This window comes from Buteo buteo, chromosome 26 (genome assembly GCF_964188355.1).
Source record: "Buteo buteo chromosome 26, bButBut1.hap1.1, whole genome shotgun sequence".
Taxonomy (NCBI): Eukaryota; Metazoa; Chordata; class Aves; order Accipitriformes; family Accipitridae; genus Buteo; species Buteo buteo.
The window spans coordinates 17077896-17105299 of record NC_134196.1 but is presented as its reverse complement, the minus strand read 5'-3'; the positions used below and the strand labels follow the sequence as shown (position 1 = coordinate 17105299).

The 27404-nt window shown below is 43.1% G+C and overlaps 1 protein-coding gene across 2 annotated transcripts in view; it reads left to right on the top strand.

The window, feature by feature from the left end:
* Positions 1–15775, top strand: part of SRGAP1 (SLIT-ROBO Rho GTPase activating protein 1) — a 155670-nt gene extending 139895 nt beyond the window's left edge. For both annotated transcript variants that reach the window (XM_075057739.1, XM_075057738.1), the window contains exons 17-22: positions 1214–1438; positions 2035–2114; positions 9511–9691; positions 10270–10404; positions 10531–10876; positions 12662–15775. In XM_075057739.1, the coding sequence (XP_074913840.1) occupies positions 1214–1438; positions 2035–2114; positions 9511–9691; positions 10270–10404; positions 10531–10876; positions 12662–13039 (1345 nt within the window). In that variant the 3' untranslated portion in view covers positions 13040–15775. The remainder of the gene's footprint in view (positions 1–1213; positions 1439–2034; positions 2115–9510; positions 9692–10269; positions 10405–10530; positions 10877–12661) is intronic.
* Positions 15776–27404: the final 11629 nt, after the last annotated feature.

Sequence of the window (27404 nt, the reverse complement as noted above, 5' to 3'; positions counted from 1 at the left end):
CAGTATCAGCCCTAGTATGAGCCCTGAGGAGCACCACACATTACCAGCCACCAGCAGGACTTCACATGTTTCACAATGATAGTTATAATCTTTTTTACATGTTCTTGCACACATACAAAGGCTGAACCATCTTATAAATCAGTAGAACAAAATGTCTCCAATTAACACACAGGACATGATAATAAATCATGGCATAAGAAAGGGGAAAGCATGATTAATTTTACAAGCTACTTATGAGGGGAGTCATTTAGAAGGTATGGCTCTTCAGTTTGTATTGTTTGTACATGGAAAATACTCTCTAAAATTGCCTTTCTAAAGGGAATATGATGTTGTATTTAAACATAACCAGACATAATAATTCATACACTGCTTCAGAGTGCAGAACAACACTGAGGTAAAGGGCATCCCAGCGCTTCAGGATCTATTTGTCTGGCCCTGCACAGAACCACTCAAAAGCCAGCATTTCCACTAGAAATGTCAATGCTTTTAAACAAGGGAATAAATAGCAATTTTTCATTCAAAAGCAAAATTGAAAACTGGTAATGTTGCAGTTTCTGGAGGAAAGAAGAGCTTGCAAAACTTGATTAATAAGAACAACCAAAGCCTTTTGTTTGGACACTTCCAAAATGAAACTCTTGTGGGAGTTTGTGGGCAGAAGCCAAAGTGCTCAAGGATTTTAGGTCCTATGGTAAAAACAGAAACCAGAAGTCACAAGAGCCTTTGCAAGGTCCAGGAACTTAGTTGCCCCCGGAAGACAATTCAGTCTGCCTAAGTTATATAGCCAGTTGATGGGAGAGATGCATCAAGGTCTGATGAGAAATGGTAGATATATATATACCCACTTTGGATCCAGTCCACTTGGGCCTCCAAGGATAAGCACTGATGAGAAAGGATAAGCACTGATGAGACAGAAGCAGCAGCAGTTGATGTATTTTACATTAGCCCGTTAGGTCAGCATACACTAAACACAGCAGTGTGGGAACACATACATACATACATACATACATATATATATGTGCTATAAACTCACTTTATAATGTATGTAGCCTATTGAAAAAATCCCCTTTTTTGTTTTGTTACTTTATGTGGGATTAAGTGTCAAGGAGAACAAGAAATCTCTAAGTTGTGATGGAAAATAAAGTTTCTCCAGTTTTCAGAATAAGGTTAGTCACAGTGGAAAAGTCAGTTTTTCTTGATTTTTCTGTTACAACAGCCTTTCACAGTACAGTGATGAAAACATGATGGATCCGTACAACCTGGCCATTTGTTTTGGGCCAACCCTGATGCCTGTTCCAGACATACAAGACCAAGTGTCTTGTCAGGCACACGTGAATGAGATAATCAAAACTATCATCATCCATCATGAGGCTATTTTTCCAGATGCTAAAGAACTTGATGGCCCAGTGTATGAAAAATGCATGGCTGGAGATGACTACTGGTAAGTCAGAATATCACCTTTCTATGTCCTTAACAAAATTATTAGGCTGACTGTCTGGATAACTCCTGTGATACAGAATTACTTTCGCACACAACAGGAGTATAAAGATAAATAAGAAGAGCATTTAGGTTCACATAGTAAAGTGACAGCTATAAAAAACCATGAAGCAAAGCCAATTGTGATGAGGTTCCCGACAACATTTTGTGGAGGAAGCTACCCTTGTGTTCAGCCAGATGCAGCCAGAATTCCAGCTGTACTGTGCAGAGCACACAGCCAGGTAGGAAGCTGGCTCTCTGGCTGTGAACCACCTTAACAAATTTCAGTGTATGATGCCTTCCCTCTGCTCCTTTCCTCTCTTAACAAGACACACACGTTTTTTATAAATGAAAGGATTCAGAGGTTCTGGGAACTTCTTAATAACTGAAGATGTTTGAAAGAGAGGTGCGTAGGCTTCTTCAGTAATTGTAGCACGTCATGAGAATTATGTTGCAGAAAACTTTAAACATTATAAGAATAATTTTAAATAATCTCATGGGGGTGGCATATTTTTGATATGTACGGTTTCTCTCTCTGCTCAACCTTTTGTTTCCCTTCAGCGACAGCCCATACAGCGAACATGGTACATTAGAGGAAGTGGACCAGGATGCTAGTACAGAGCCCCACACCAGTGAAGACGGTATGTTTGTTACATTGCTGTGCCTTTGAGGGGAGTAAGTTTTCCAAGTGTCTCATGCAGGAGACCTTCTTCCTTTCCTAATTGTGTCTTACTTGAAAGAAGGGGATTTCAGTCCTGGTGTTCTGTAGCAAAGCTGGAATCTTTAATCTCTGTTTGTGTGCTTTTTCACTCTGATTCATCTGTGTTTGACCAGCTGTTTCCTTGTTCTCTCCTGATTTGCCCAGTCACAGGAAGGGCAAGAGAGAAACTATTTCAGTCAGCACCTATTATTTTCTGATAGAATGCTACATTTTTAGTGACTTTTTATCTTTTGTCTGCAAAAGCTAAACTTATCAGAAGTGTGTCTTTAAATATTTCAGCTAAGGGATATTTGCCATTCAGTGGGCTCTATTTTGATATGAATTTAAAAGCTGTTCCATCTGAAGGATTTATAACTACTGAAAAACTTGTGTGCATCCCCCACAGTGAAACTTCAGAACAGTAGTCATTTGCTGTAAATATTAGTCATGTATACTTTGACAGTTCTGGGTACGATAGATATCCAGGAAAAATTTGATACATCTCTATTATATCAATTCTTTTTAGCCAGGTTTCCTAAAGGTGTATTTGACTGTGACATATTTCAGCTGGACCATCCTTCAGATGTCCCTCCCAGTAACTTCTGCCCAGTTTCAAGCAAATGTAACAGATGGAAAGAGGTGTCAAAATTGTTAAATAACTAACATTTTCCTGACAATTAGTAACCAGTTAGAGGTGCAGAATTCAGAATAAGACTCCCTGTAGAGAAAAGCTGACGTGTGAGCTCACTGCATATCTGGCCACCAGGCAACCCAGACAGAGCAACCAGCACATGTGCACTTAGCACTAGAAGAAACAAAAGCTGCCCCTTGTCCATCTCAGAGGATGCGTGGAAGGCGGAAGAGGAAGAGACAGAGAGGGGGAAAGGGAAGGAAAAGAGCTACAGAAGAGAAGGAAATTTTTTTTTTTTTTTTAAAAAGGATGTCATAAGGGATACTGGTTAGGAGCTGGGACAGTTGCCATAGGGAGGAGGAACAGGAAGGTGTATCTATAGGAAACCTGGCTACACTGGTCCCATTGCACACAGAACAATGTAAGCAATGATTCCACTCTAGCTGTACCCGTCCGCTTTGTCACGTAGACAAGCTGTCAGTGACAGATTGCCTGTCTCTTCCCCTTTGCCATGGTGAGGAGGGGCAGGCAGAGTCTCTCAGTGCAGCTGTTTGGGGAGAAGGGACAGTTGGATGGGCAGGCATCACAGAAGGGGGAAAAACTGAGGATGGGAGAGAAGTCAATGTTAATCTTCTGCCTGGGGTGTGCCCATGCCTGCACCTGCAGCAGGGAATACTGACAGTTTTACAAGACAGCCTGTACATGGGTTCCACTTGACCAGCTCTGTAGAGCTAAACCCACTGTCTTTCTACAACACAGCTCTGCTAAATGGTGTGAACAGACTCATAATTGCATTTTATTTTTCCAAGATGGTATAGCCATACTTTATAAGAGCTCCTTTTTCCATTGGAGGTATGAAGCAAGAGTGGAAGCTGAAGAAGTCTGTCTGTCTCATTTAGAGCACAAGTGAAGTAGTGAAATGCAGGTGACACACCAGTTCAACATATTGGGGCCAACTTTGGGGTCCCATGACCAAACTGAAATATAAAGGCCCGAGTGGGCATGGAGAAGAAGTGCAGCTTTTCAGCAGCAATCAAAAGCAGTCACTTGAAAACCATGCCTAGGAAAAGATAAAACATCAGCAGGATCCAGAGGAGCAGGACCAAGGCATCGTATAATGTGCCTCAACAATCATGGGCTCTACGCCACCACTGTGTTGTTATAATAACAGTTCCTGTTGAGGTGCTACCTGTGTTATGACTCTGTCACTGGTGAAGATAAACACTGAAGAGAATAGCTGTCAACAGGACAGAGTTCTGTTAAAAGATTTAACTGCTCAAGACGTGTTTTTTTATCACCAGATTGGTCAGCAATTTAATTCTAGTTGCCCCATCGTACCTTTTTAATTAATTCAGTGCCAAAAAGAAGTGGACATTTGTGTTTACAGTGAAATAATTGTTAGCACAAAAATATTTGTAATCTAGGGAAATACTGCTGCAAAGTTAAAGATTAGCAAGCCTGGATCGCACACAGCACAGTGTTGGTCTTCAGTTCCCAGCCTGCAAGCTCTAACCCATTTTTTTCCATGGATACAGCTTTCCACTATAATAGCACATTTTTCTAATGTAGGTTACAGGCTTTAAATTCAGTGCATTCCCCATCTCTTTGCACATACATTCATGTGTTTGTCCTTTGGACAATTCCTTTTAAAGAAATTTCTTGACACCAGATGTGAATAGATGAGAATTTTTCAGTTTGCAGATTGAACTTCATGAGAGTCACTGATTGACCTGTGATGGACAAAAAGAAAGCTTCTGCTAAAGGGTCTGGAGTATTTGGGGGGGGTTAATGTGATTGATTCATTGATTATAAGCTAGATGCATCACTGCCAGCTGTGTGTGCAGAGAAAGGGAGGCACAGCATTGCTGCTGTATTGATCAGACACGATACTTACGTATTTCCCTCTTAGAACATGGAAGAAGCAGATTCTATAAAGGGGGGAGGGGTGTATGTTTAAAATCTGATTAGTTTTACACTAAAATGTTGTATACATACACAAGACCAAGCAGCTAACCCCATGGGCATTACAGGGTTATTGAAACATAATCCAGAGGCTATGATCAAAAGCAAAAGGCTTTATTTTTCCACTTTAGTTATTGTTGTTGTAAGAATTACTTGCTGTATAAAGTTAAACTACAAGTGAATCTCTCTGTGCCTACTAGAGTAAACCCATCTGTAGGGGCCGGCGCAGTAGCACTAGGAATGTTTAACTACAATTTAGAAAACAACCGGACTTCTTAAAACTTGAAAATTAAATTATGTCTGCAGAGGTAAAGTCTGGTAGCTTTGGAAAAAGAAGGCTGGAACTTATAATTGAGCATATAAATACTTCATAACTCCTTAATTTTAAGCATATAAGTTGCCTTTTTTTTCCTAAGCTTACTGGTGTTCATGTATTTCTGTTGATCACTGGAAAGGGAAGAGGGAAGGAGAGGGAGATGCATTTTACTGTAGTGTTTTCAGTGTTTTTTAAATGTGCAGAAAGTATCCCTGTTAAGGAAAACACGTAAGTTTCTTTTTTCTCCTAAATCTGGAAATTAAATTTAATTTGTGAAGTTCAGAACATTTGTAATCAAGCTGAGACACAAAAAACCCCCATCTGTAATTTTGCTGCAGAAGAACATTTACCTGAAAGTGCCTCTCCAGTAAAATTCAAAGGATATTGTTCATGGTTTGCTGAAGCAGTTTTTAGCATATTTCCTTTACCTTCAGTTTACTGGAGATGTTTTTATTCTTGTTGAAAGCATATGGAAAAGGGTGACTAGGTTTGTTTTCAAAGGAAGTAAGAGAATTTCCTGAGGAAGTTAAACAGATGGGTTTCTCCTGGGAAAACATACATACATTTAATATCATACTGTTCATAGATATCTCATAGTGTAAAAATTGAGATGGCAGTTCTGCTTGAAACAAAAATTACAGGGACATGTAAGACACTAAATTATTGTTGGGTCCCCGACACATAGTAATTTTCCTGCTTTTCAGTAGTGCATGCTGTGATCGATGTTTTGCCAGATTCTGTTCTGTCAACATCTTGCAACATTTCTTTGCTTTTGCTGTTCCCCAGTCAGAGAACTGCTGTTCTGAGGACAGGACTTTGAAATAGCAAAGCTGCTGTTCTCTGATGGGGTGCAGAAGAGGATAAAGACATCGGGAGATAGCGTCTTCCCAGGGAGTTCAAGGACATACTCTATTCCCTACAGCCAGGGTACATCTGGGAGAACTGAGGCAGAGCAGAGCAGAACACCAGCAACACCCCCCCCCCCCAAAAAAAAATGCAGGGGATGGTCTCCCCTCTTTTCCTTAGCTTGTGCCCTGAGGTGTAGAGGGCAATGCAGTGCCACTTCAGTGCCATCACCTCTGCAGGTGGGTTAGTACTACATCTGGCACTCCAATCCCAAAATTAAAATTAGCACTTATGTTTCTTCTGTCCTTTCTGCTCTTCCAAGTAGCAGAAGCTTTTCCCACAGTTCTTCAGTTTGTCCTAATTTTTCACTTCCATAGCATTGCCTGAGTCACTAGAGATGATAGCTGGTGAGATCCTATATGTCATCAAATACTTCTTGCTGTTGTAGGCAAATGCCCCCAGGTATGGACAGAGCCGTGCAATTACATTTCCCTCTGAGCTGTCAGTTTTACTGTTAGACATTCAGTACCACACAGAATTTGAGTTACAGATCCCAAATTTAGCTTTCATCACCTTTGCTTTTTTGGAAAAGGTTCTCTGTCATTCAGTAACCTTGATATTAAATGGCTTAACTTGACAAAATGCATTTATTTCTAGGAGTAACAGTCATGGTACTTTGATTTTAACTGTTAAGGCTTGACCTGTAACAAGGTGAATTACTATTTAAGTACAGTCTCAGTACTGTTTGCTGTAGGAAAGTTCTCTCTGTATAAAAGTAACATTCAAGCAAAGAATATGCCCCTTTCAAAATAGTAAAACCTGCCTGAACTTATTTTTGGTTCTATTAAGAAAACTGTGTGGGATCTACTGGGCACTTCTCCCTGAGGAGGTGGGATTTGTTATCCAGGCAATCTAACGAACGTGTCTCAAAAGTCACATCCCTTATGGGTACATTACCAATTCGTACAGCTGGTTCCAGTGGGGCAACTTCCTCCAGACCTCTGGGAAAGTATGTGAGTCTTGCAGGCGACGGAAGGGTACAAAAACCAGATTTCCATTGTGCACTACACTTGGATTAGTGTAATTCCACTGAGGGAGACAGAACTATTTCTAGTTTAGTCCATTAATTTGTAAATAAAAAGACCTGTATACTCAAATGTGGGATACTGTATGGTCAACATACTACAGTATGTTGAAATTAGCAGAGAAACGGGAAATCCCATAGCTAATCAGTGTAGGGGTTTATCAATCAATCCAGTAACCGTGACCGTTATCAGTTAACTTCAGAGAATGTCAAAGGAAACCATGTACAGGAAATTTGGGATTTTCTTACTTGCTCTAAAGTTTTTTTTTTGTTGGTTGGGGTTTTTTGCATTTTAAAGTATTGCCTATTAGTGAGTGACTGGCTGTCTGAAACCTGGGAGCTTTTGTTTCTGAATTCTTGACCCACTTTTCCATAACCCATAACTTACTGACAATCTGAGAACAGTGTGTTCATACAAACGTCTTCTCCTTTTCAGTCCTACCTGTTCCCAGTAATACCTTCTTATAACGAATTCCACAAGCAACGTGCATGATATGTGTAAAAACAGCATTCTTTTGTCAGTGTTACATTATTGCCATTTGATTTAATATTGCCCTCTTAAACACAGTGCAAGATAAACAGGCATGTTTAGTTTTATTTCTTTTCATTTGGCAATAGTGTCTTTCCATGCCTATAGTTGCTTTGTCACGGGTGTACTTTCTGCTAGAGAGAAACTGTAGGGAGAGTATCTAGAAATGAAAACAAGATTGTATATTGGAATATACACACCAGCATTAAAGGTTTCCCAGTTTTCCTGAATGTTTCCTTCCATGTCATCTTTACATTTTCTTTGCTTAAAAACATAAAACTAAGAAACTTGTCACCCCCACCCACCCACCAGGGAATGCCTGCCAGTGAGCCATCCAGTAGGGATGCATTTTCAGGAATTAATACTGTTATTGCTAAATTTTTATTTGCATTTATATAATTGAAGTAATTTCTGCCAGCGTACATTACTTTTGCATTTGTAACAGTGAATTCCCCATACTACTGTATGCTATTTCTGGAAAGTTTCCGAGTTTGTAACTCCTAAACTCCCTGCAGTTTGTCACTGACAGGAGGTCTTAGTGTGACTGCAGAGACAGCAAACCACAGGACAGCCTTCTGCAGGCTGGGCAAGTTATTAAAAAAACAAGCTGCAAACTATAACTTCAGTAAAGGTGCTATCATTATGTTTTTCTGCTGCAGGATGAAGTTAATTTTAAAAAGACATTCCTGTGCAAAATGTTGTCATAAAGGGACAGTGGCTTTTATTATCAGCCTGGTTCTTTGGGGAATTACAACCTCAGCGATTTTAATTTGCACCAGACAGAAAGTTGCTATGCTAGTCATTAGCCCAGGTGTTAATTTCCATCTAAACGTTGCTCTAATTATGTAAAGAAATTTGTCATTTCGGGGACTCCGAGTTATTGGTATCAACAAAGTGTGTGATTGTTAAACCTGTATTTTGCAGGTTTTTCTTTATGTTTTGAGACTGTGATGACAAATTTTAATCTGTTTGAGCTCAGGTGCTTTTTGTTTTGTGCAGCAGAAACTGGAGGTTGTTAAAATCATAGCTGTTTCACTGATGTCCGGGCACAGCTCTGAAGATGCCGGCGGGCAGACACTCAGCAGAGACCCTTCACTGACATGAGTCGGTTTCTGACCCAAGCAGGGGTTACAGGATGGAGTCCATTACCAGTGTAAGGCTGAATTTACCAGCATACTGACAGAAGATCAGCCAGGACTGCTGTAACCAGTGTTTGACTTCAGAAAACACCAGCCCCCCCTGCAGAAACCGGAGGAACCCAGGATGTTGGAGCAGGCAGAGCTGCCTTAGGCGACTTCAGGCCACACAGGGACTGCCCCTGGGGAGGAGAATTAGGCAGTCTGGAGCCATCTGCCTCACTCAAAAAGGGTGTTGTGGAAGGAGATTAAGGCACTAGGTTTCGGTGTTGTGTAAAACACTACGTTTTCACTAGGTCTGCACACGCGTCATGTAAAAGACAGAAATCTCGTAGTCCAATTAGGCAGAGTATCCCTACTCAAGCCCAGGGAAATCCTGTCTTCCTCCCTTTGCCTCTGCAGATATTAAAGGCACTCCCATTTACTTTATCACACTGGTTCTCGGGCCTCTGATTATTCATCTGAGTTTGTTCATCTTGCTTTCGGAGGTCTTCATTGCCTGACCTCCGTCCCACGCTGCAGCCATGAAGGAGCCCTTGCAGCAGGAGGCAGAGGCCTCTCTCCCAGCAGCAGCTCTTGTAACATTTGAATATGCCATTATGTTTTCTGCAGCTTGCGAAGATGTTTCATACCCGGGGCACGGATTGATTATTGTTCTTTGTAAGGGACGTATTACAGCTACTGCCTAAAGTCTGCCTTAGCTCAGCTGATCTCTGTCAGCTCTGCTCAATAAGAATGAGCACTGAGAAAATGCAATAAATGGGTTTTATGGAACCAAAATGAGCAGATAAGCCAGGGTGGAATCTGATATCTGTTCTTTCCTCCCTACCCAGAGTGCGAGCCCATAGAAGCTATAGCCAAGTTTGACTACGTTGGAAGATCTGCACGAGAACTCTCTTTCAAGAAAGGAGCTTCCCTTCTGCTCTATCACCGAGCATCTGAAGACTGGTGGGAAGGAAGGCACAACGGAATTGATGGCCTTGTCCCTCACCAGTACATAGTGGTGCAGGATATGTAAGCAGTGTCTGGTGTGACTAGGTTCTTTGTGGGGTGTAAAAACATGCTGAAGCAATTAACAAAGTGATTTCCAAATGGGACACTGGTTTGAAACCTCAGATAGATTAAACATTTGCCTTCTGTGCAGGATGCCTCTGTCTTTATTGCCTGAATTGACAGCTCTTAATCAAAACCTACTACTAGGCTAAGCTACTTTGTTTATGGTTATGTTCCCAGTACATTAAGAGACAGATGCTGCTGCACCTATTTTAATTTGACTATCTCTTTGTAGCAATTGCTGACATTTAACTTCAGAATAGCAAGAGCTGGAGAAATGCAGCCCTGAACTCTTGTTTCACAGTATTAAGCATGTGCTTTGCCAAGGATGACAAAGTTCTTCACAGAAAGGTTGCACTCGAAATTTAAAGAGCTCAGTAAACAGAAGGATTGTAAGCAATTTTTTGAGACATGGAGGGGCTCCAGTGCTTTATAATATGCCTGCTTTTCTTAAGGGGATTAAAATCTGGGAGTGCCAAGATGCTGTCTGTCACATTTAACTCACTGACTGCTTATCTCACCATGTGTGTTCTGTTCAGGGATGATACTTTCTCAGATACACTGAGCCAAAAAGCAGACAGTGAGGCCAGCAGCGGACCCATAACTGAGGACAAGTCATCATCCAAGGACATGAACTCTCCCACTGACCGTCACTCTGACGTGTATTTAGGAAGGTACGCTTGAGCATAACGTGTTTCCAGTAGTACTGCTCACAGCTTGGCTAACACAGCAATTACCTCTCCATGTGCTGATGGTGGGTCACTACAACTTGTCCCATAACCACTTCTTTGTTGGTGCAGGCAAAGAAAGAGATCAGAACCTCCGCCTCCTCTAAGACGCCCTGGCAGGAGCAGTGATGGTCACTGCCCAGTACACCCACCTCACCCTCTCTCCAACTCATCCGTGGATCTAGGTTCCCCCAACCTGGCAACTCACTGCAGTCCCAGAGCCCTCCTTCAAAATCGCAACCTCAATGCTGACAGCCCTGAAAGGCGGCGTAGACCCGGACATGGCAGTCTCACTAACATCAGTAGGCACGATTCTCTAAAGAAGATTGATAGCCCTCCAATTAGAAGATCTACATCATCTGGTCAGTATACAGGTTTCAATGACCATAAACCACTGGACCCAGAGTCAATAGCTCAGGTTTGTGTCTTTTTTATTTTATGTCACTCTCTGATTTTCTGAGGAGCAAGTCTCAGTGAATAGCATAGCACAGAGTACATACACTGGTCGGAGTGTCTGTGCAGAATATCCTACTTAGCTTTCTAAACAGAGTGTGTGTGAAAGAAGATGCATTAAGGGATCCTGGATAGAAGAAGCACAAGGGGGAATAGACATTGCAGAAGCAATAAAAAGAAATTATTTCCCATTATACTGTAATGAAGTTGCCTCTGCCACACAGAACACTAGGATAGTATATGATTGCAACAGCTACATAAATCGCTGTGCTCTGATGAAGGCTGGTCTATTCTAACTTGCATGTAAGTAGTGTTCAATTATTTCTCAGTATTATGATATGCAGAAAAGTCCTCTGACTGGCTAGTAGCGACCATTGCCATTCAAGGCACAGATTTACATTCCAGGGTCTTGTGGATTTTACATAGTTTTCATATAGTTCATATATAATTTATATTGTGTGTTGATTTGATGCTTGTAGTTGTGCCTAAGAACATAATGTGCAAGACATTGCACCTGCATTAAATTGTGGCCCTTCTTATCCCTGTGTGAACACTCACCAGTCTCATTACTGGCAGTGAAGAGGTGAGAAGGATGGAATAGGGAGCACCCTGATCATCAAATTGGTCTGTTGTACAGAGCTGGTAACAGCTCTTGAGCAAATAGATATCGCTGTCTTCAGAACTCATGTCTTGTCCAGGTAGGATACCATGATTACTAGGAGTACCCTGAGGGTACAATATGATTGCAAAAGTATTTTACAGTAACAGTGGCACTCCTGTTTAAAAATTTAATGTACTGGTAATGCTTGCTTTCAAACTTCGCTTCCAGCGGAGATAGAAGGGACTGTCATGCTTGGGTCAGAAAGCTGAACCATGTATTAGAGTTAGAAGGTCTAAGTGTTGTTAATGTTTTATTTTACTCCAAGTTATTTATTTACTTTCCTGGAACCACATACAGTGCTGTTTGTCTTAAGCTATTTTTTTTATGCCTAGACTAGTGATCATTCAGCAGTGAGAACCCAAACTTCGATTAAATTACGTTAAAGTCACTGTAAGCACCAGATATTTTAACCTTAGTTGTATCTCAATACCACTGAAAAGTAGTAAACTAGTGTCTTGGTGCATTCTTTTAGCATTTGTGCCAGAAATCCTGATGAAAAAAATAATGTCTTACATAAGCTCACTGAACAATATCTTGCATTTTTTTCTGCTCAAGATTTAACTTGGAGAAACAAGAGGAGAGAAGAGCTGATAGACACACAAGCTTTATTTCCTTACAAAACCAGGTTTTATAATTTGTGTGAGGGAATGCAGATCCCAAACACCTGAGGCACTGGATGAAGGGAGCAGTTAGCTAAGAGTTAGCAAATGGACTAAAATCTTTACAGATGTCAGTACCCAGGAGATGACAGAAATCTTCACAGTCAAAATCACTGCTAAGCAAATGTCCATTGTCCTGACAGTTACTTAATAAAATGGCTTGCAGGTTTTGGTTTAACTGACTTTTTTGATTCCGTCCTGTAAACAGGTTAAATATTTGTAATGTCCAGCCAAAGCTGCCATCTTGTCAGTCATAGTGTCTTTCAAATAAATCTGGTGCAAATTGGTTTTAGCACTATGATATTCATCAAAGAGAGGATGGCTGGCAAATTAATTCATGCATTTTTTGCCCCCCTCCCCTTGCTCCTTCGGTGCTTTGCATTCAGTAGCAATTCGAATGATGTGCCGCTATCTCTGTGCTCTGACCCAGGACATCGAGGAGACAATGAACACGGCACTGAACGAGCTCCGTGAGCTGGAGCGGCAGAGCTCGGCGAAGCATGCCCCTGACGTCGTGTTGGACACCTTGGAACAAATGAAAAACACCCCCACCCCTGCCACCTCCACAGAGTCGCTCAGCCCTCTCCACAGTGTCGTTTTAAGGAGCTCCGAGCCTCAGATCCGCCGTAGCACTAGTTCTTCCAGTGACACCATGAGTACTTTCAAGCCCATGGTGGCCCCAAGAATGGGAGTGCAGCTGAAACCTCCTGCTCTTAGGCCAAAACCTATTGTTCTTCCAAAAACAAATCCTAGCATAGGGCCTTCCCCTCCTTCCCAGGGTCCAGCCGACAAATCTTGCACAATGTAGACAGCTCGGCCACCCACAGTGCCCAGCTGGGGTATGCTAGGGAAAGGGATGGATTAACGATAGAAGTCAGGGCTCCGTAACATCGTTTGTTCATGTTTGTAACTGGAGAGCCTTTGTTTTTCAGTGTTTTTGAATGTATTGTCTGAAACTAGCTACATGAACATGGGCATTTGTATTTTGTATGGTTTCAATTAAAAGACAAACTGGACAATTGTGCATCATTTTAAAAAACAAACATAGACTTACTTGAAAACCTGATGCTGCACCATTTGTAATAAAAACAGCACGGATCACAAACAGCTTGCCATGTTGTACCATACTTCACAGTCTTACTGTAGCTATATCATAAGAGATCCTGCACAAAACTAAGGGGCGGGAGGGTCAGGGGAGGTGGGACCTCTCATTTCTGGGTCACCAAACCAAATTTCAAGCAGGTTAGTAAGAGCTGAAATCTAGCACGTGAGGATTAAGTGTCTGTGTGGAATATCTAAGTCATCTCGGGCCACATTTCTTATTTAAGACACACCAGAAAAAAAAACGCAAACCACCAAACCCTCACAAGTCTCATAATTGGCACCAAGTTTTAGCTTTCTTGTTGGCAGTCTCACTAGAGACAAGCGCGGGATGGATCTGGAGATCACATTGCTCTCACCGATAAAAAGCAGCATTCCAGGTCACAGCTAAAGCACATCTCCAGGATAGTATCTAGAAACTCCTTTTGCTGCCCTCTGTAATAGTGTACATTTTCCCATGAAGCTAGACTTTCATTCCCTGATACCACGTTGTTCACAAAAGCTAAATTCATTTGAAGTTCATAGTTGAGCGAGCCAGGCTTTGGGGAGTACGTGAACCTGTTGGTCCATTAGGCAGTCTGATAGGCGATTAAAAGGATCAACTACACAGTAATTCAGCAAAGTATCCCATTGACTTTATTGCTCAGTGTCCAATTAAAGACATGATTTGAGTTGTAATAGTCAAAGTTTCAAGCTGAGCTAGCTCCGCTCACTGCCTTGCACAGCACAAACACTGCGCATGTCCTGGGTTATGCTGACAGCAGCAAGACCGGGACTCTCTGAAGAGGGACTACCTCCTGCCAGCTATGCTGGGGTCACTCGCAGGACGGACAGCTGAGTTTCTACCGTCTAGATTCAAGCTGACTAAAGTTTTCCATAACCACTTTCCCCCCCTCCCCCTTTTCTTTAAATGCTAGAAGTCAGTATCTTATGTCTGTGTGAGTGACGACCATCAACTTTGCTTAGCGCTCTGTTGTTAAACTTTGTTAGGCGTGAACTAAACCTATAGCTGTTTTGCACATTGCAACAGTAAGCCATAATATTATTTCTGTGAATATATTTTCTGACATCCAATCCATAAAACAAGTTTCCGTGAAAAAGACGGGGAAAAAAAAATCCATTGTGGTCCACCTACAGGAGTACAACTGTAAGATCTGTCTTTCCATGTATTATTTAAGATCTCACCCCTGGAAAGATTGAAGTTGTATCGCTCGCTATACATAAGCAATTGAGTTTGGGAGGAAAAGAGTAGTGACAAAATTTGATAGGCATAATTACTGAGGTGACAGGAGCGATTTCCTGTTGTTACTTAGGAGCAACTTATTCCTGCTCTGGTTTACACCCTGTACATAGGTAATGCAAAGCCCCAGGTGTGAAAAGTACCCCAAGAACTGCCTCTGAGAGCCAAACTGCTCCTGGTATTTGCAAACCCATCTCAGTCCAGCCACAGACTTCACGCACGTCTAGGTTAGAGGCAAAGTCTTAATCCCCCACAGCGGACTGTGCAGCACCAGTCAGTGAACCTCCGGCCGTCTGGACTGAACTGCCTAGTCCTAACGCCAGGGCAAGAGCCTGCGCCAGGCCGGCCCCAGCTACAGCCCCGCACCGGTCTGTAGAGTCTGTCCACTGGGTCGGGACCAGACGATAGTTTCAAGTAGTTCCTCAGTTTCCTAGAATCAGTGGAACAAACTGGAATTTCAGCTTTCATTTACATGCAGTTTTAGTCTAGCATTTTTAAATTAACCCACCTGGCATAATTGAGATGGATACCTGTATCTTTAAATTGCATAGGGAATTTTGTATGTTTAAATAACTGTACTGGACTCCATAATGCTTATATTAGAAATTGTTTAGCAAAAGAAAATATTAGAAACAGTGCATTTAGTGAATGCATCCACTTAGTGCATTCACACAGTTAAATGTGTAGTTTGATGGTTATTATAGATACTTAAAAGTATAGTAAGTGGATATGTAACAGGAAAGACCGCTACAACTACAGACGTACTAAAGGGTAACTCCTGCACACCTAATCCAATCAGTATTGTCCTTTACTGTTAAGTTTGATAAATTGCAGTACTGGTAGCTTCCTGCTTGTTGACTGTTACCTAATTGTGTCAATGTACATCTGTAGTATGTACATGTGAAAGTGCCTTTAAATTTTAGAGGAGCTTTAGCCTTGCTCTTGTACTGTTGCATTTCCATTGCATCCTTCCCTGTTTGTGTATGGCTGCATTCCCATTGCATTCCTTCCACTCTCGAAGAACAAATAAAAACATGAAAATTTCACAGTTCTGGAAGAGAAATATACTGTTAATCTGTTGTGACAATGCACTTTTATGTATAGTACTGTACATTTTTGGCATGTACCATTACAAGCTTCAGTATACATTCAGGTTTGTTCCTCATAGTGTACCTTTATAATAAAGACGATAGTTCTGTCTGTGTGTGTAGTTTTGCTGGGTAAACTGCCTTATTTTCTAACATGGATTGCCAATCTACCTTTACCTTCCACATAAAGGGAAAACAATCAGAATCCCCCAGCCACCCACATCCCACCCTGCATCATGTCCCGTGACCGTCTTGGCCTGAAGAAGTGCTTGTTCGGGGAAGGCGCCTTCCTAACTTAAAGACCACCATGCCCATAAGCTCGCCCCAGTTTCTCTGAACCTGAAGACCCTCCACAAAGAGCCACCAACCCCGTACGGTTCTGCCTGAGCATCCATAGAGGGCGGCCAACCCAGCTCCCACTGGCTGTGGGACCCCCCCATCACCCATTCGGCCAGCACCCTGCCACCACCCTCCCACTCCCCGCAGGAAAAATATGGGGTGAAAAAGACCACTCCAGCTTCCACAGTTTAAAAATACAGTCCCAGAGTGAAAAGAAAGTCTACTTGGGGCCATTTCTTGCAGCAGAAAAAGGGATGCCATCGTGCTGGGGAGGAGTGCGGCAGGTGAAGTTTATCTTCACTGACCTTCTGTCCAGGAGGTGGTGGCAATACACATGCCTCTGCGGCTGGCTCCAAGAACCGGGGGGCTGTAAGCGTCGGGCTGGGGGCTGTACGGGAGACCTTCAGCCACAGATCAGACACTGTTGAGGATGATTCCTGGGCTTGGACTGTGGCTGCCCAAACAGGCCTGCCGTGCTGCCCAGCTTACCCAGGTTTAGGGGGAGAAGAGTTACGTGGAGACGCATTTCCAATCCTTGCTTAAAAAATAAGAAGGGCAGGAGCCGCAGCTGAAGGCCCCAGTTTTAAAGTCAGCACTGGTTGTGGTCAAGGACTACCGGAGGAGAAGCAGGGGACAGATGTCGGGCCGTGCGGGGCGGTGTGGGGGGCAGGCACGCTGCCAACCCCGGCTCAGAGCAGGGCTTTCGTTCTTCACGCTGGGAAAGAGGCCGTAACGCAACTGTTCGTTAGCGGGCTCATCGATCAGCCCACGGTGGCAGCCTTTGTATTGCAGTGTCCAGTGACCTACTTTGGGTATTTCTTCTTGTCCCCCACTGCACAAAAGCCAGCTAAGGAATTCAGGCGGGGATGGCAAAGGTCTTCCCTTACTCAGGGTCCTGCACAGCCCAGAGGACGTGTAACCCAGTTTCCACAGACAGCCAGCATGCTGGTGGAGAGAGGCTTCTGTGGCAGCTTTCAATCTGTTTTAAAATAACTCAAGAAAACACAAGAAGAGGAGTCTCCTCCTGTTGTGTAACATGAAGTTTTGGTATTGCACTGTGCTGACTTAGCTTGCTTCCAGGTTTTGTAGAGGAAAAAAGCCCAGCTCTCGCAGAGACAGCCAAAGGTTTTGGCAGGTGACTAGGGAGCCACTGAGTTTACTGGCACTCAGAAAAGCAAAGGGGATGATGACTTGTTTTGCTGAGAGAAGTGTATTAATGGGACGGACAATGAGCAGCAGTGGCAGTGGGGCATTTAGCTCTTGGGTCACCACTGAAAATCACTGTTTGAAGCCACATGCAGCTCCAGGACATGGCACTGCCCCGGCCTGCACAAACACCTCCTCAGCTAGTATAAGGAAACAGCAGAGGCTCAGCCTGGGTTTTAAGTTCTCCTTGGTAAAGACGCAGGGTTTGTTACTCACTCTGCAGCTTACGGAGACCTATCCTGCCCGGAGGGATCCACAGGTCACTCTGTTCAATCACTGCTACCCCACGGGACGAGCCTTGGTGTTAGTCTTGATGGTACTGATACACGGGGAACAACAGAAACCAGCCAGAGTATTAACTAGTGATGGTAGAGGATGAAAGTACCATTCTTCCAGGTAGCAATACTATTTTTTCCATTAGCTTGTCTCTTTGGGGGTGGGGGGGACAAACCCTTTAACATATGAAAGGCCAAACAAATCAACAATTTAGCACCTTAAAATCCAGCTAGCTAACACAGCTCAATTACTGTTAAAGAAAAAAAATTAAAAAACAACCACTAGTTTAGACATGCCACTGTAACGCAACTACTCCCTTGCAGTTTTCTGCAAGGGTGTTTGCAGATCATGCAGCTGACAGCAACCGGTCTCTGCCGGCACGACGGCTCCAGCAGACCCAGCACGAGCAAGTTTTCCTGCTGGGGGGCCACGACACCAGGGTCATTATGACTTGGGGGTGTCACTCGCTCTGCTGCGGTGCCACAGCCCACCCAGACCGCAACAGCCTTGGGCTCAGCCTGGCTCACGCCGTCCCTCCAGCCCCCTCCAGGCACACAGCCCCAAGGGACACCCCACCTCCCTCCAACCGCCCCGGCAGGACTGTACCCCTAACCCAGTACTTCAGTTCCTCTCATGCAGCCATTCTGCTGCTCAACAAGGCCAAAACTGGGGGAAAGGTAAACAGAAAATGGCAGGTCAAGGACCAGGCCATCTGGTGCACTGTCCCAGACAGATGGGAGAGCAAAATTTGTGTATAGGCACTAAGGCAGACTTAAGGGAGAAAAAAAGCAATGCATTTCCTTACTTTCTTGTGCATGGGACAGATATGGCAAGAGCCGGCAGGCCCACAGGCTGGAAGGTGACACGCAGAATTTGATGCCGACTGAGGGATTAAATAGCGTTAAAAACATAAACCGGGTCTGGCTGAATTGGACAAGTCAGCGCGTTTTCTACCACCCTTCTCAATACATGCATGCAAATCAAAACCAGCAGGAACACAGTTTTCATGCCTTAACCCTGCGGTCAGCTGAGCCTGTGACCCAGGGTAGCACAACGATGGTGCCTCCCCAGTTGTGTCGCTGCCATCTTCCAGCAGGGTCAAGCCAAGCTGGTCACCGCAGACATCCAAGAGTGGCTTTCTGGTCCAGGGTTGGAAGTTGGGGGGGGTTTCCTTTCTTTAATTAACAAACTGCATTCATTTTCCTTTTTTTTTTTCAAGTAGCATACTAATGGAATAAGAGTGCGAAGTACAAGGCAAAACAAATTCAGCTCTAAAATATGAAGCTAGACAAGTTGTGCTGTACAAAGGAGGTTGGACACTTGCAAGGTTGAAATCAATAGTAGCTGCACTCGGTATGGCAGGATGGATAAACCAAACCCAAACCCTGCCTGCTTTTATTTCCACGGAGCACATCGATTCCTCCCTTCACATCTACCGCATGCATTTTCAGTAGCGTACCCTGACATCTATAAACACAGACCAAACAACATAAAACAGTGGTTTACATTTCTTTGAATGACTTGCCCTGTGGGAGGAACAAACCACTGGGACCAGTGCTGCTCTGGAGGGGAATGAGATGGTCGTTGATATGGTGGGTTTTCTGGCAGTGACTTCCTGATTGCAATGAAATAGCATTAACGTGGAGATTGTTACTGGCATCATGAAAAGTGAATTTGTGTGGTAAAGGTGGAAAATACCTAAAATCCTTCACAACTTTGTCCAAGGACTGCCGAGTACTGTAAAAAGACTCAGTGCAACACATATTTGAATTGTTTTTTCCTGCCTACAATGTTTTAGGGCTAGCCATTACAGTAGTCCACCAGCACCCCTGGTAACCAACACCAAGGTGAAAAAACACAACAGGGTTATCCACCAATACTCACAGGTTTAAGCTTAATTTCATTTGGACAGTTTTCTCAGCTCTTTAAATGTTTTTTTCCTGAACTCTATTCCAAGAACATGTCAAAACTTAATTTCAGACCTAGCATCAAGACTTTTTTATGATTTGTCACACATATCACAATGGTTATTTTATGGCTAAATCAAAGTTATTCTGAACAAAATTGGTTCATGTACAATGTTACAATTAGGGATTAAAACATGGCTAATCTGGGGCTTCCAAATCATGTAGTTAATTCTGAACTCTCTTCTGTTCCCCTTCCAAAATTACAAATCAAAAAAAAAAAATATATATGCACACATACAATTTCTCGAAAGCATAGAGCTGGGCACATTGCAAAATTCCTGCTGCTTGTTTTATTTCTGGTTAAGAAAATACAGTAATGTGGTCCATGGAGGGGGAAAGCCCTCCCTCCCCGCATGGCCCCAAGGGCAGGTAAGAGAGGAGCACGGTGGCGGGCCGCAGCGGGGGGGGCACAGCGCAGCCCCGCTGGAGGCATGCCCATTGTCACTCCCCCACAGGACCACCCCTCTCCTGCACCCCCAGACTGGCAATGCTGCGGGTCCTGCCCAGCTTCTTCCAGCCAGACCCAGAGCAATGTTTGCCTTGATGCTGTCATTATGCCTCAGTCCTTCGAAATGCTCCCAATATTAAAAATGAACTTACTTTGTCAAATACTAGAAGTTTAGGAATAATATCATTTCTTATGTACTGTAGGCCTAAATTACATTTGTATCTTTGTACATCCATGAGGCATGCACATGAAAACGTATATGTTCAGTGAAGCAGCAGCTGATTTACATGCTTTTCTATAGAAACGTAAGTTTCTTCTGTACCTGCATTGTAATATTGGGTCTCTAGTTTGATCTCTATAGAGAGAAATTAATTTTCTACTTACAAGTCATCAGTTTTGGTGTTTGCTGTTTCACCATTTTTACTTTCTCCTATTTTAGAGGCATACCAGCAGACTCAAATATTTAAAAGCAATTTTTGTGTGCACTACAGTTCCATCTCCAATATCAAGTCCATTTATTATTACTCTAAAGTAAACTCAATTTTTCCATAGATCTATTAGCAGTGCTAGTTGTAGAATAATTCAGTTATGCTTAATGTGGTTTTCATTCTTAGTTAAATAAAATTGATGAGAAGGCAGTTCCTGCAGATAATTTCACTTTTTCCCAATATTTCTTTTTTTTTTTTTTTTTGTGAAAAAATAGAGAGTTCTGCTCAGGCCTTACAAACTTCCCAGCAGCTGCTGGCCACCCCAGATGTCAGCTGAGCAAGGAGCCCAGATTGAGGGTGCCTGTGCTGGGTGGCAGCACTACCCTGGTGCCTGGACCACGACCTCCAGCACTCACCCCACCAGCAGCTCTGGTCATAGCAACATCAGTAGGGCATCCTCCCCCCCGTAAAAGTGAATGAGACCATGCGTGACAGCAATCAAACCTCCACACCTCCCCTAACAGAGCCTGAATCCCATGCGGCGTGGTCCGAGTGAAGCAGCGTTCGAACGCTGCGGGAGTTGGCCTGCCTTTGCTCACTTGGAGGAGGACTGAAGGCAAATGTGCAACCTGTGCCAACCCTATGAAGTTACTGAGTGTTCGATATCATCCCTGAGCTCTTCGCCCTCTTTGCTAAAGCCAACGCAAGTGCCCGCAGCCCCTGTGATGGCTCAGGATTCCTGCTGCACCCGGGACATACATCTGCCTGTTCAAAACACTGGGAGCAGTCATGTCTCAGCTGATTAAAGGAAGGATCCCAGTATCAAATAAAACCACACCTGGCCAGGAAGCCACATTTGTGCGTGGCAGAAATCCTCTCAGAACAAGGTGCTGCAATTCTGTGAAAGGAAATATAAATCGCTTTGCTGTTACGCTTACATGCAGGAATATTTTTCAGTGTTGCTTGCACTACCTTGAGTAATAGTCAGCGATAAGCTGGTTTGTTCATAACTTCTGTCAAGCTAGCGCTGAAGTGAGATAGGTGCTTTTCTCTCCCTGCGCATTTGTAACTCAGTCCTGATCTCTCGGAAAAGTTATTCGTGATGTCTGCTGGCTGCGCAGCCATAAGCCCCGGTGAGGAGATGCTGGGCAGCCCCTTCCCAGCCACTGTGCTCACAGGGACGGGCGTCCCGCTCTGCCAGAAGCAGAGATCAGGGGAAGGACCCGAATATGGGATGCTCTTAAACCCGTTGGAAGAGGATTCTGCGTTAGAGTGGCAAAACCACAGGACAGTAGAGAAGGGAAGCTGACACGCTATCAATTAGCCAGCCAGGACTCTTCTCCTCCTCATCACTCTGACAACGTTCAGTAAAATGGGCACCTGTCTGTGGCTGCCTGCTCTAGTCTTATTTTTAGCAGCTCTGCTTCTCCCCAGACAAAATGCTGGAGAGGGAGGGAGAGACCAATATAAGCTATACCTCACAGAATAACATCCACTTAGCTGCGCAAAAAAAAAAAAAAAATACAGCACTTCAGGGGGGTTAAATATCAATGCAAAATTTAAAAACCCAGAATGTATCTGCATGCAAAGTGCACTGAAACCAAGACACATTTCTTTCAGTTGGCAAAGCCGAAGGCTGTGAAAGCCATCTCTTTGTGTATGCTGGTTTATTCCACCGAGGTTTAGGATTTTTCCTCTTAATCTCCACATCTTTTCTCAGGGAAAAACAAAGGAAAGAGAGGGGCTCAGGAGAAACCATTTTCTAATGTGGTAGCCCAAAACAGTAATCTTGCAGCCCAGATTGTTTGCTTTCCATGAGACGAGCATTTGACACAGCAATACAGGAACGCCATTGCGTGTTGAATAGTGTCTGGTGTGATGCCTCTCCCTGTCCTCCCTCGCGCCTGTTCCCACCTCGCCCTTCTCTGTGCCCTGCACTGCCAGTCACCTGGTGGGGTAAAACGAAAGGCAAAACCACCCCAACGCTGCCACGCTGGGCAATGCCTGGTTCAGCTTTCTGCGGCAGCCAATATTTCCACCGGGCAGCTCTTGCACGAGCCCCGGACTCCCACTCGCCTTTTCTGCTGTAGCATCTGATGCTGCAGGAGCCCCAACAACAGAAATAAAGTTTCCTGACCACATTTCAGGTTTGCTGCTGATCTCTCAGCATTCCCTTCCAGGGACATTATTCCAGTTCCTATGAAAGGTGAAACAAAATTTGTGATGAAAGCCGTTGGGTTCATCTGTGGCAATATACTCATTTAGATGGAGTTTTCCATTTTTTTAGCAAAGAATCAACCAAAGAGGTGGTGAACCAGCTCCAACTTACTCTTGTGTACCCAGTGTGCCAGGAGGTATTTTGTGGCAGGGTCTCCTCCCTGCCAGGATGGGGGGGAAGGAAGCAGCACAGGTTGGGGGAAGTTGCAGGACACTTCTTGCCCTGTTTTCTCTGACATTGCAACATTTAAAAGGTCGGGGCGGGGGGGGAATAATCACTGTAATTCAGGTGAAAAGTGATACTTCAATTCCTGTGATGCTTCAATTCCTATCAGTCAAGCTTCCTACTCACTGCAGGTTTTTTTGCGTCTGTTACCCTGTTGTTGAAGGCAGGAGCAACAGCTCACACCGCAGCGGGCCACCAAGGCCATGCCAGAAGTCTTGACCAAGCAGGAGGTGAGACACCAGACGTGGACAGGCAAGGAAAGGCACCACCAGATTATTTCCCCATGCAGAGATCTGGTACAAACCTGTCTCCGAGATAATTATTTGTAAAACTGCCCTGTTTAACCCAAAGCAGAGTCCCTTGGAAACGTCAGTTCCCTTCATGTATCATTACATGCACTACTCGGAGTATGAAATATAAAGCAATCTATTTTAAGCTCTAGTTTGTACCTCAGGGTATCCGAATATTAAAAATTCATGGTTCAATTCATAACAGTTCCTCACAATTTGTGTGGGTTTTCTGTAGGGTTTACCTTTTAAGGAGAGTTGAATGCACAACTCACGGCAGGAGCACTGGCGTTCAGCCCTCGAGCAAAAGCCCAGCCACCAGCGTAGGACTGACTGGCTCTACTGGCTTGTGCTCCAAAACACACCATTTGGATTTTTATAAAGGAAGAACCCTCCAAAAGGCCTAAACCACACTGTCCAACAGCCCCTGAGTAGCTTCTGTTTAAATTTGACTAATTATTTCACAAGTGACACCCTCTCTTCCAGACTTAAATACCTAGTCAGTGAGTCCCGCAGTCCTGTAAGAGACTCAAGAATTAGTCAACTGCATCTCTCATTCTGTATATTAGATATTAACTCTACATTACATCTTTATGAAGTATTGTATACCTAAGTTATAAATTACAGAAGGCTGGACTGTAAAGGTATCAGACAGCAAATAAGTTTAAGCAATCAAAAGGTCAACCACAAACTGAGAAAATGTTATTTCTTTCACAGCCGAACACCTCATTAATACAAGACATAAAACAAAATGAAGCAGCACAGAGAGAGAAAACAAAGCTGGCTTGTAACAGGATTTTCCCTTTCACAGCAAATTCTACAAGCTTAAATATATTTTCTGTAATAAAAATGGACAGAAGAATTTCTGTAACTTGTTCCTAAATCAAATATTTGAAGTCTTTTTTATTGAAATGCTTTGCTGCAGTTTTTTTCATCCTTATAGGAAAAATGCATTTCATTGTAACACCTTACATAAAACAATTCTAACATAGGCAAAATACTTTTTTTTTTTCTCTCTCTAGAATAAAATATTGCTAAGAAGTATGTCTTCAGGAAATATCCCAGGTTTCACAAAGCAGCATTTCCTGATGGGACAATGACTTACACAAAAATTACGGGTCAGTTCTGGCAAACAGTTTTGGGATGTCTCAGCCCCCGCGTGCAGAGAAACCCCCCAGGGCACACGGGAAAACCCCAAACTCCAAGCTGGGGTGCTGGTGGGCAAATGTTGCTATTAAAATCATAATAGTTAAGAGTGCAAAGGAAAAGCCATCAGACTAAGAACTTCTGTTTGAGAGAGACAGATGAAAAATTTAGCAGCCACGTGTTTTATTTAGGGAGCTCACCTCAGTGATCCGAGGACGTCGAACACGACTGCTCTCCCTTCCTCCAGCAACGCACACCACCCTCTGCTCAGCAGGACCCCAAGTGAAGTCACATAAATCGAGGTTTTCATAACGCTCTTATTAGCAGCAAGTCTTACCCCAAACTCAAGAGTCTCAGCTCTTACTTACCTAAAGCTCCTTTCTACCTGTTTTCTTCAGGTCACAAACACCACATGAAGGGATGGAAACTTGTGGTCTTTTAAACACCAGCTGTTAAGCATTCATGGTTTGTAAATGTCCTGTGGCCACTGACTTTTCACAAACATTATTTTTTTGGCACTACTTACTTTTAAATGTATCTGTTAACATCAAGTGTCCCTTGGTGAGCTCCTAGAGCGTTTTGTAAAGAAATAATCCCCATGTAACTTTTTTTTAGCAGCCACTTGATTAAATGCTACAACATCATTTTTCACTTCTCTCATTTATTGTACAGCTGATTACTTTCGGATCCCTGCAAGGATAAGATCGATAGCTCGTGGTTTCTCTTTCAAGTCTCCATTACACACGCACATGAACACACACACACAAACTGGTTTCACACCCTTACACCAAACCTGGAGGACAGGAGGTTTCCTACTCCCACGGCTTTGGCAAAGTAAGTTCCCTAACATCTTTCTTCAGCCAACAGATCAATCAAATAGGATACATATTATCAATATACATTTATTTACATATTTAGGAAGGCTGAAGATGACAATGTCACAAGCTGAAATCCTCTTTGATGCAGCGCATGTGTTTCTTACCATCAAAACTAGTTCATGAGCAGCCCAGTTACCTTCATGTGGATGCTTTCTCATCCTCCCCTCCTGGACTTTCTTTGCATTTTAGCAAGCAGTTTTGCAATATATTCACAGCAGACCATCAAGAGCATGTTGTCTGTTGCTTGACTTTGTTCACAGAAGGAAAAAGATTGGGTTACTATGCCAATTTCTTTTGGTAGTTCTTTGTAGCATGCTGCAACATCTCATTAACATTCCTTGCCATGTAAAGAAGCAGTGATGTACATATCAGAGGAGTTTTATTGCTGTTTAAAATTGCTTCCACTCATCTACTACTGTAATAGTTTGTTGAATATCTTAGAAAAATCTCTAGGACAAACATTCACTCATCAGAGTTTCCTATTAAAATATTTGCAGCAATTTCATAAACCCTCCTTCTAGCAAGAGAACAAGTTTTGAACCAGTGCTGTCCCTGTAAATAAACACTTTCCCCAAAGACAAGGGTTTTGACAGTATCTAGTAGAGTTAGTTTTAAATTGTTAAAAAGTTCCCTCAGTGCTCATAAACCCCAAATTTACTCATTACTGGGCTCGTGCATCCTCTAATCCTGTGAGCAGCCTCCATTGTAAGAAGTTACTAGTGTGACTTCAAACAGTATCCTTCATCTTGGTGAGTTTTAAAGTTTTTCAGCAGCTGAACACAGTTAAATCCACCTCTCTCAAGGTAGTGACAGATACTGTGTCTTTCATTTGGGAGGGAGAGAGGAGGGAGTACTCAACAAGTCTGGGCATCAATCTTCTAATCTATACCCATGTAACGCCAGAGTTATTCATGACTTCAAAAGCCAGTTTCCTTTTATCATCAGAAAGACTGATAAGGTAGAAAAGAAAAAAAAAAAGCAATCACTGTGCTATGAGACTTCATGAGGTCTCTTGCCAAAAATCACTCACAATAATATACCTGCAGAACAATAATGCAGTTTACAAATCTTCATTCACTGGTGTCACCTGATCTGGGACCCAGCTGGATTCACATCACAGTTTACGCCTGAATAAATATCCAAATAAAGATCCTATGAAGTCTTTCATACTTCATTTATTTGTAAATGCCCCATGACTGCAGACTTGCATTAACCCAAACAAAAGTAGATTGAGCAGCTCCTAGCGGAGAGCGGGGTCTATTGGGGAGGTTTTGAATGGTTTCCAGGGCTGATGCAACACCTTAAGAACAAGATGGGCAGTGCACAGGCCCCCCACGTTGCAATTATTTTTTTGTGTTGATGGGACAACCCAGAGAGACTCTGGATTTAAGTCCAGCACTTGAAAGATCCAAGCAAGTAAAACCACAGAATCTTTTGTATGAAAAGCCACAAATGGTAGGAAGATGAGTTGATGCAGCAGAGGTGTCACATCTGCGAGATGTTTAATGAGATGGAGCAACATCTTCCCAGTATTTTACACAGCTGCTTGTAAAACTAATGGCTCCGAGAAGCCCATGTTAAGAAGCCAGCCAAGAAAGGCTGCACTGCATTTGACTATAGGTCCGTGTACCTCCATACCTCATCTCTGACAAGGATCCCTAGTTATATCCAGGGAAGTTTGGAAAAACAGGACCAGCACATGGTGGTAACTTGCTGCTTCCCAGTAACATGCAGCTGAGAGTTTACCTCAGCCAGAGACTGCATTTTTGTGCTTAATACAGGGGAATCACATAGCCCAGTGAGTTTCTAAAACCTTTGTTTCTTATAGTCAATGAGTTTAACACCATTTATGGGAGTAATCATAAAGCTGTGAACAAGGTTAAAAAAAACCCATGAAACTATCATTTGTAGATGTCTCAGTGATACTGTAAAAGCTAGACTTTATTTAGAGGAACTAGAACAAGTACTCCAGTGCGTGTGGCCAATGGGAGATCCTCATATTAGTCATATGCTGAAGCACACCACAACCAGAGGTTCTTAACGCAAAAAGGACTTAAAACATATGACTGCGATTCCTTTCCTAAATCCAAAGCTATGCAGCCTAAGGCATAACCCAGATTCCAACCCAGCACTATACAGGTCCAAATGCCAAGATGTTTCTGAGCTGATATTGTTCCTGTGCTCCCCGGCAATAAATACAGTTCTGCTGGCACACAAAAAACTTACCTGCTAAAAAGCACAGGACAAAATAAAATAATGAAGTCACTTATGAAATCTCAGTGCTATTGAGTTGTACATCCCAAATTCAGATTTTCTGTTTCCCAGA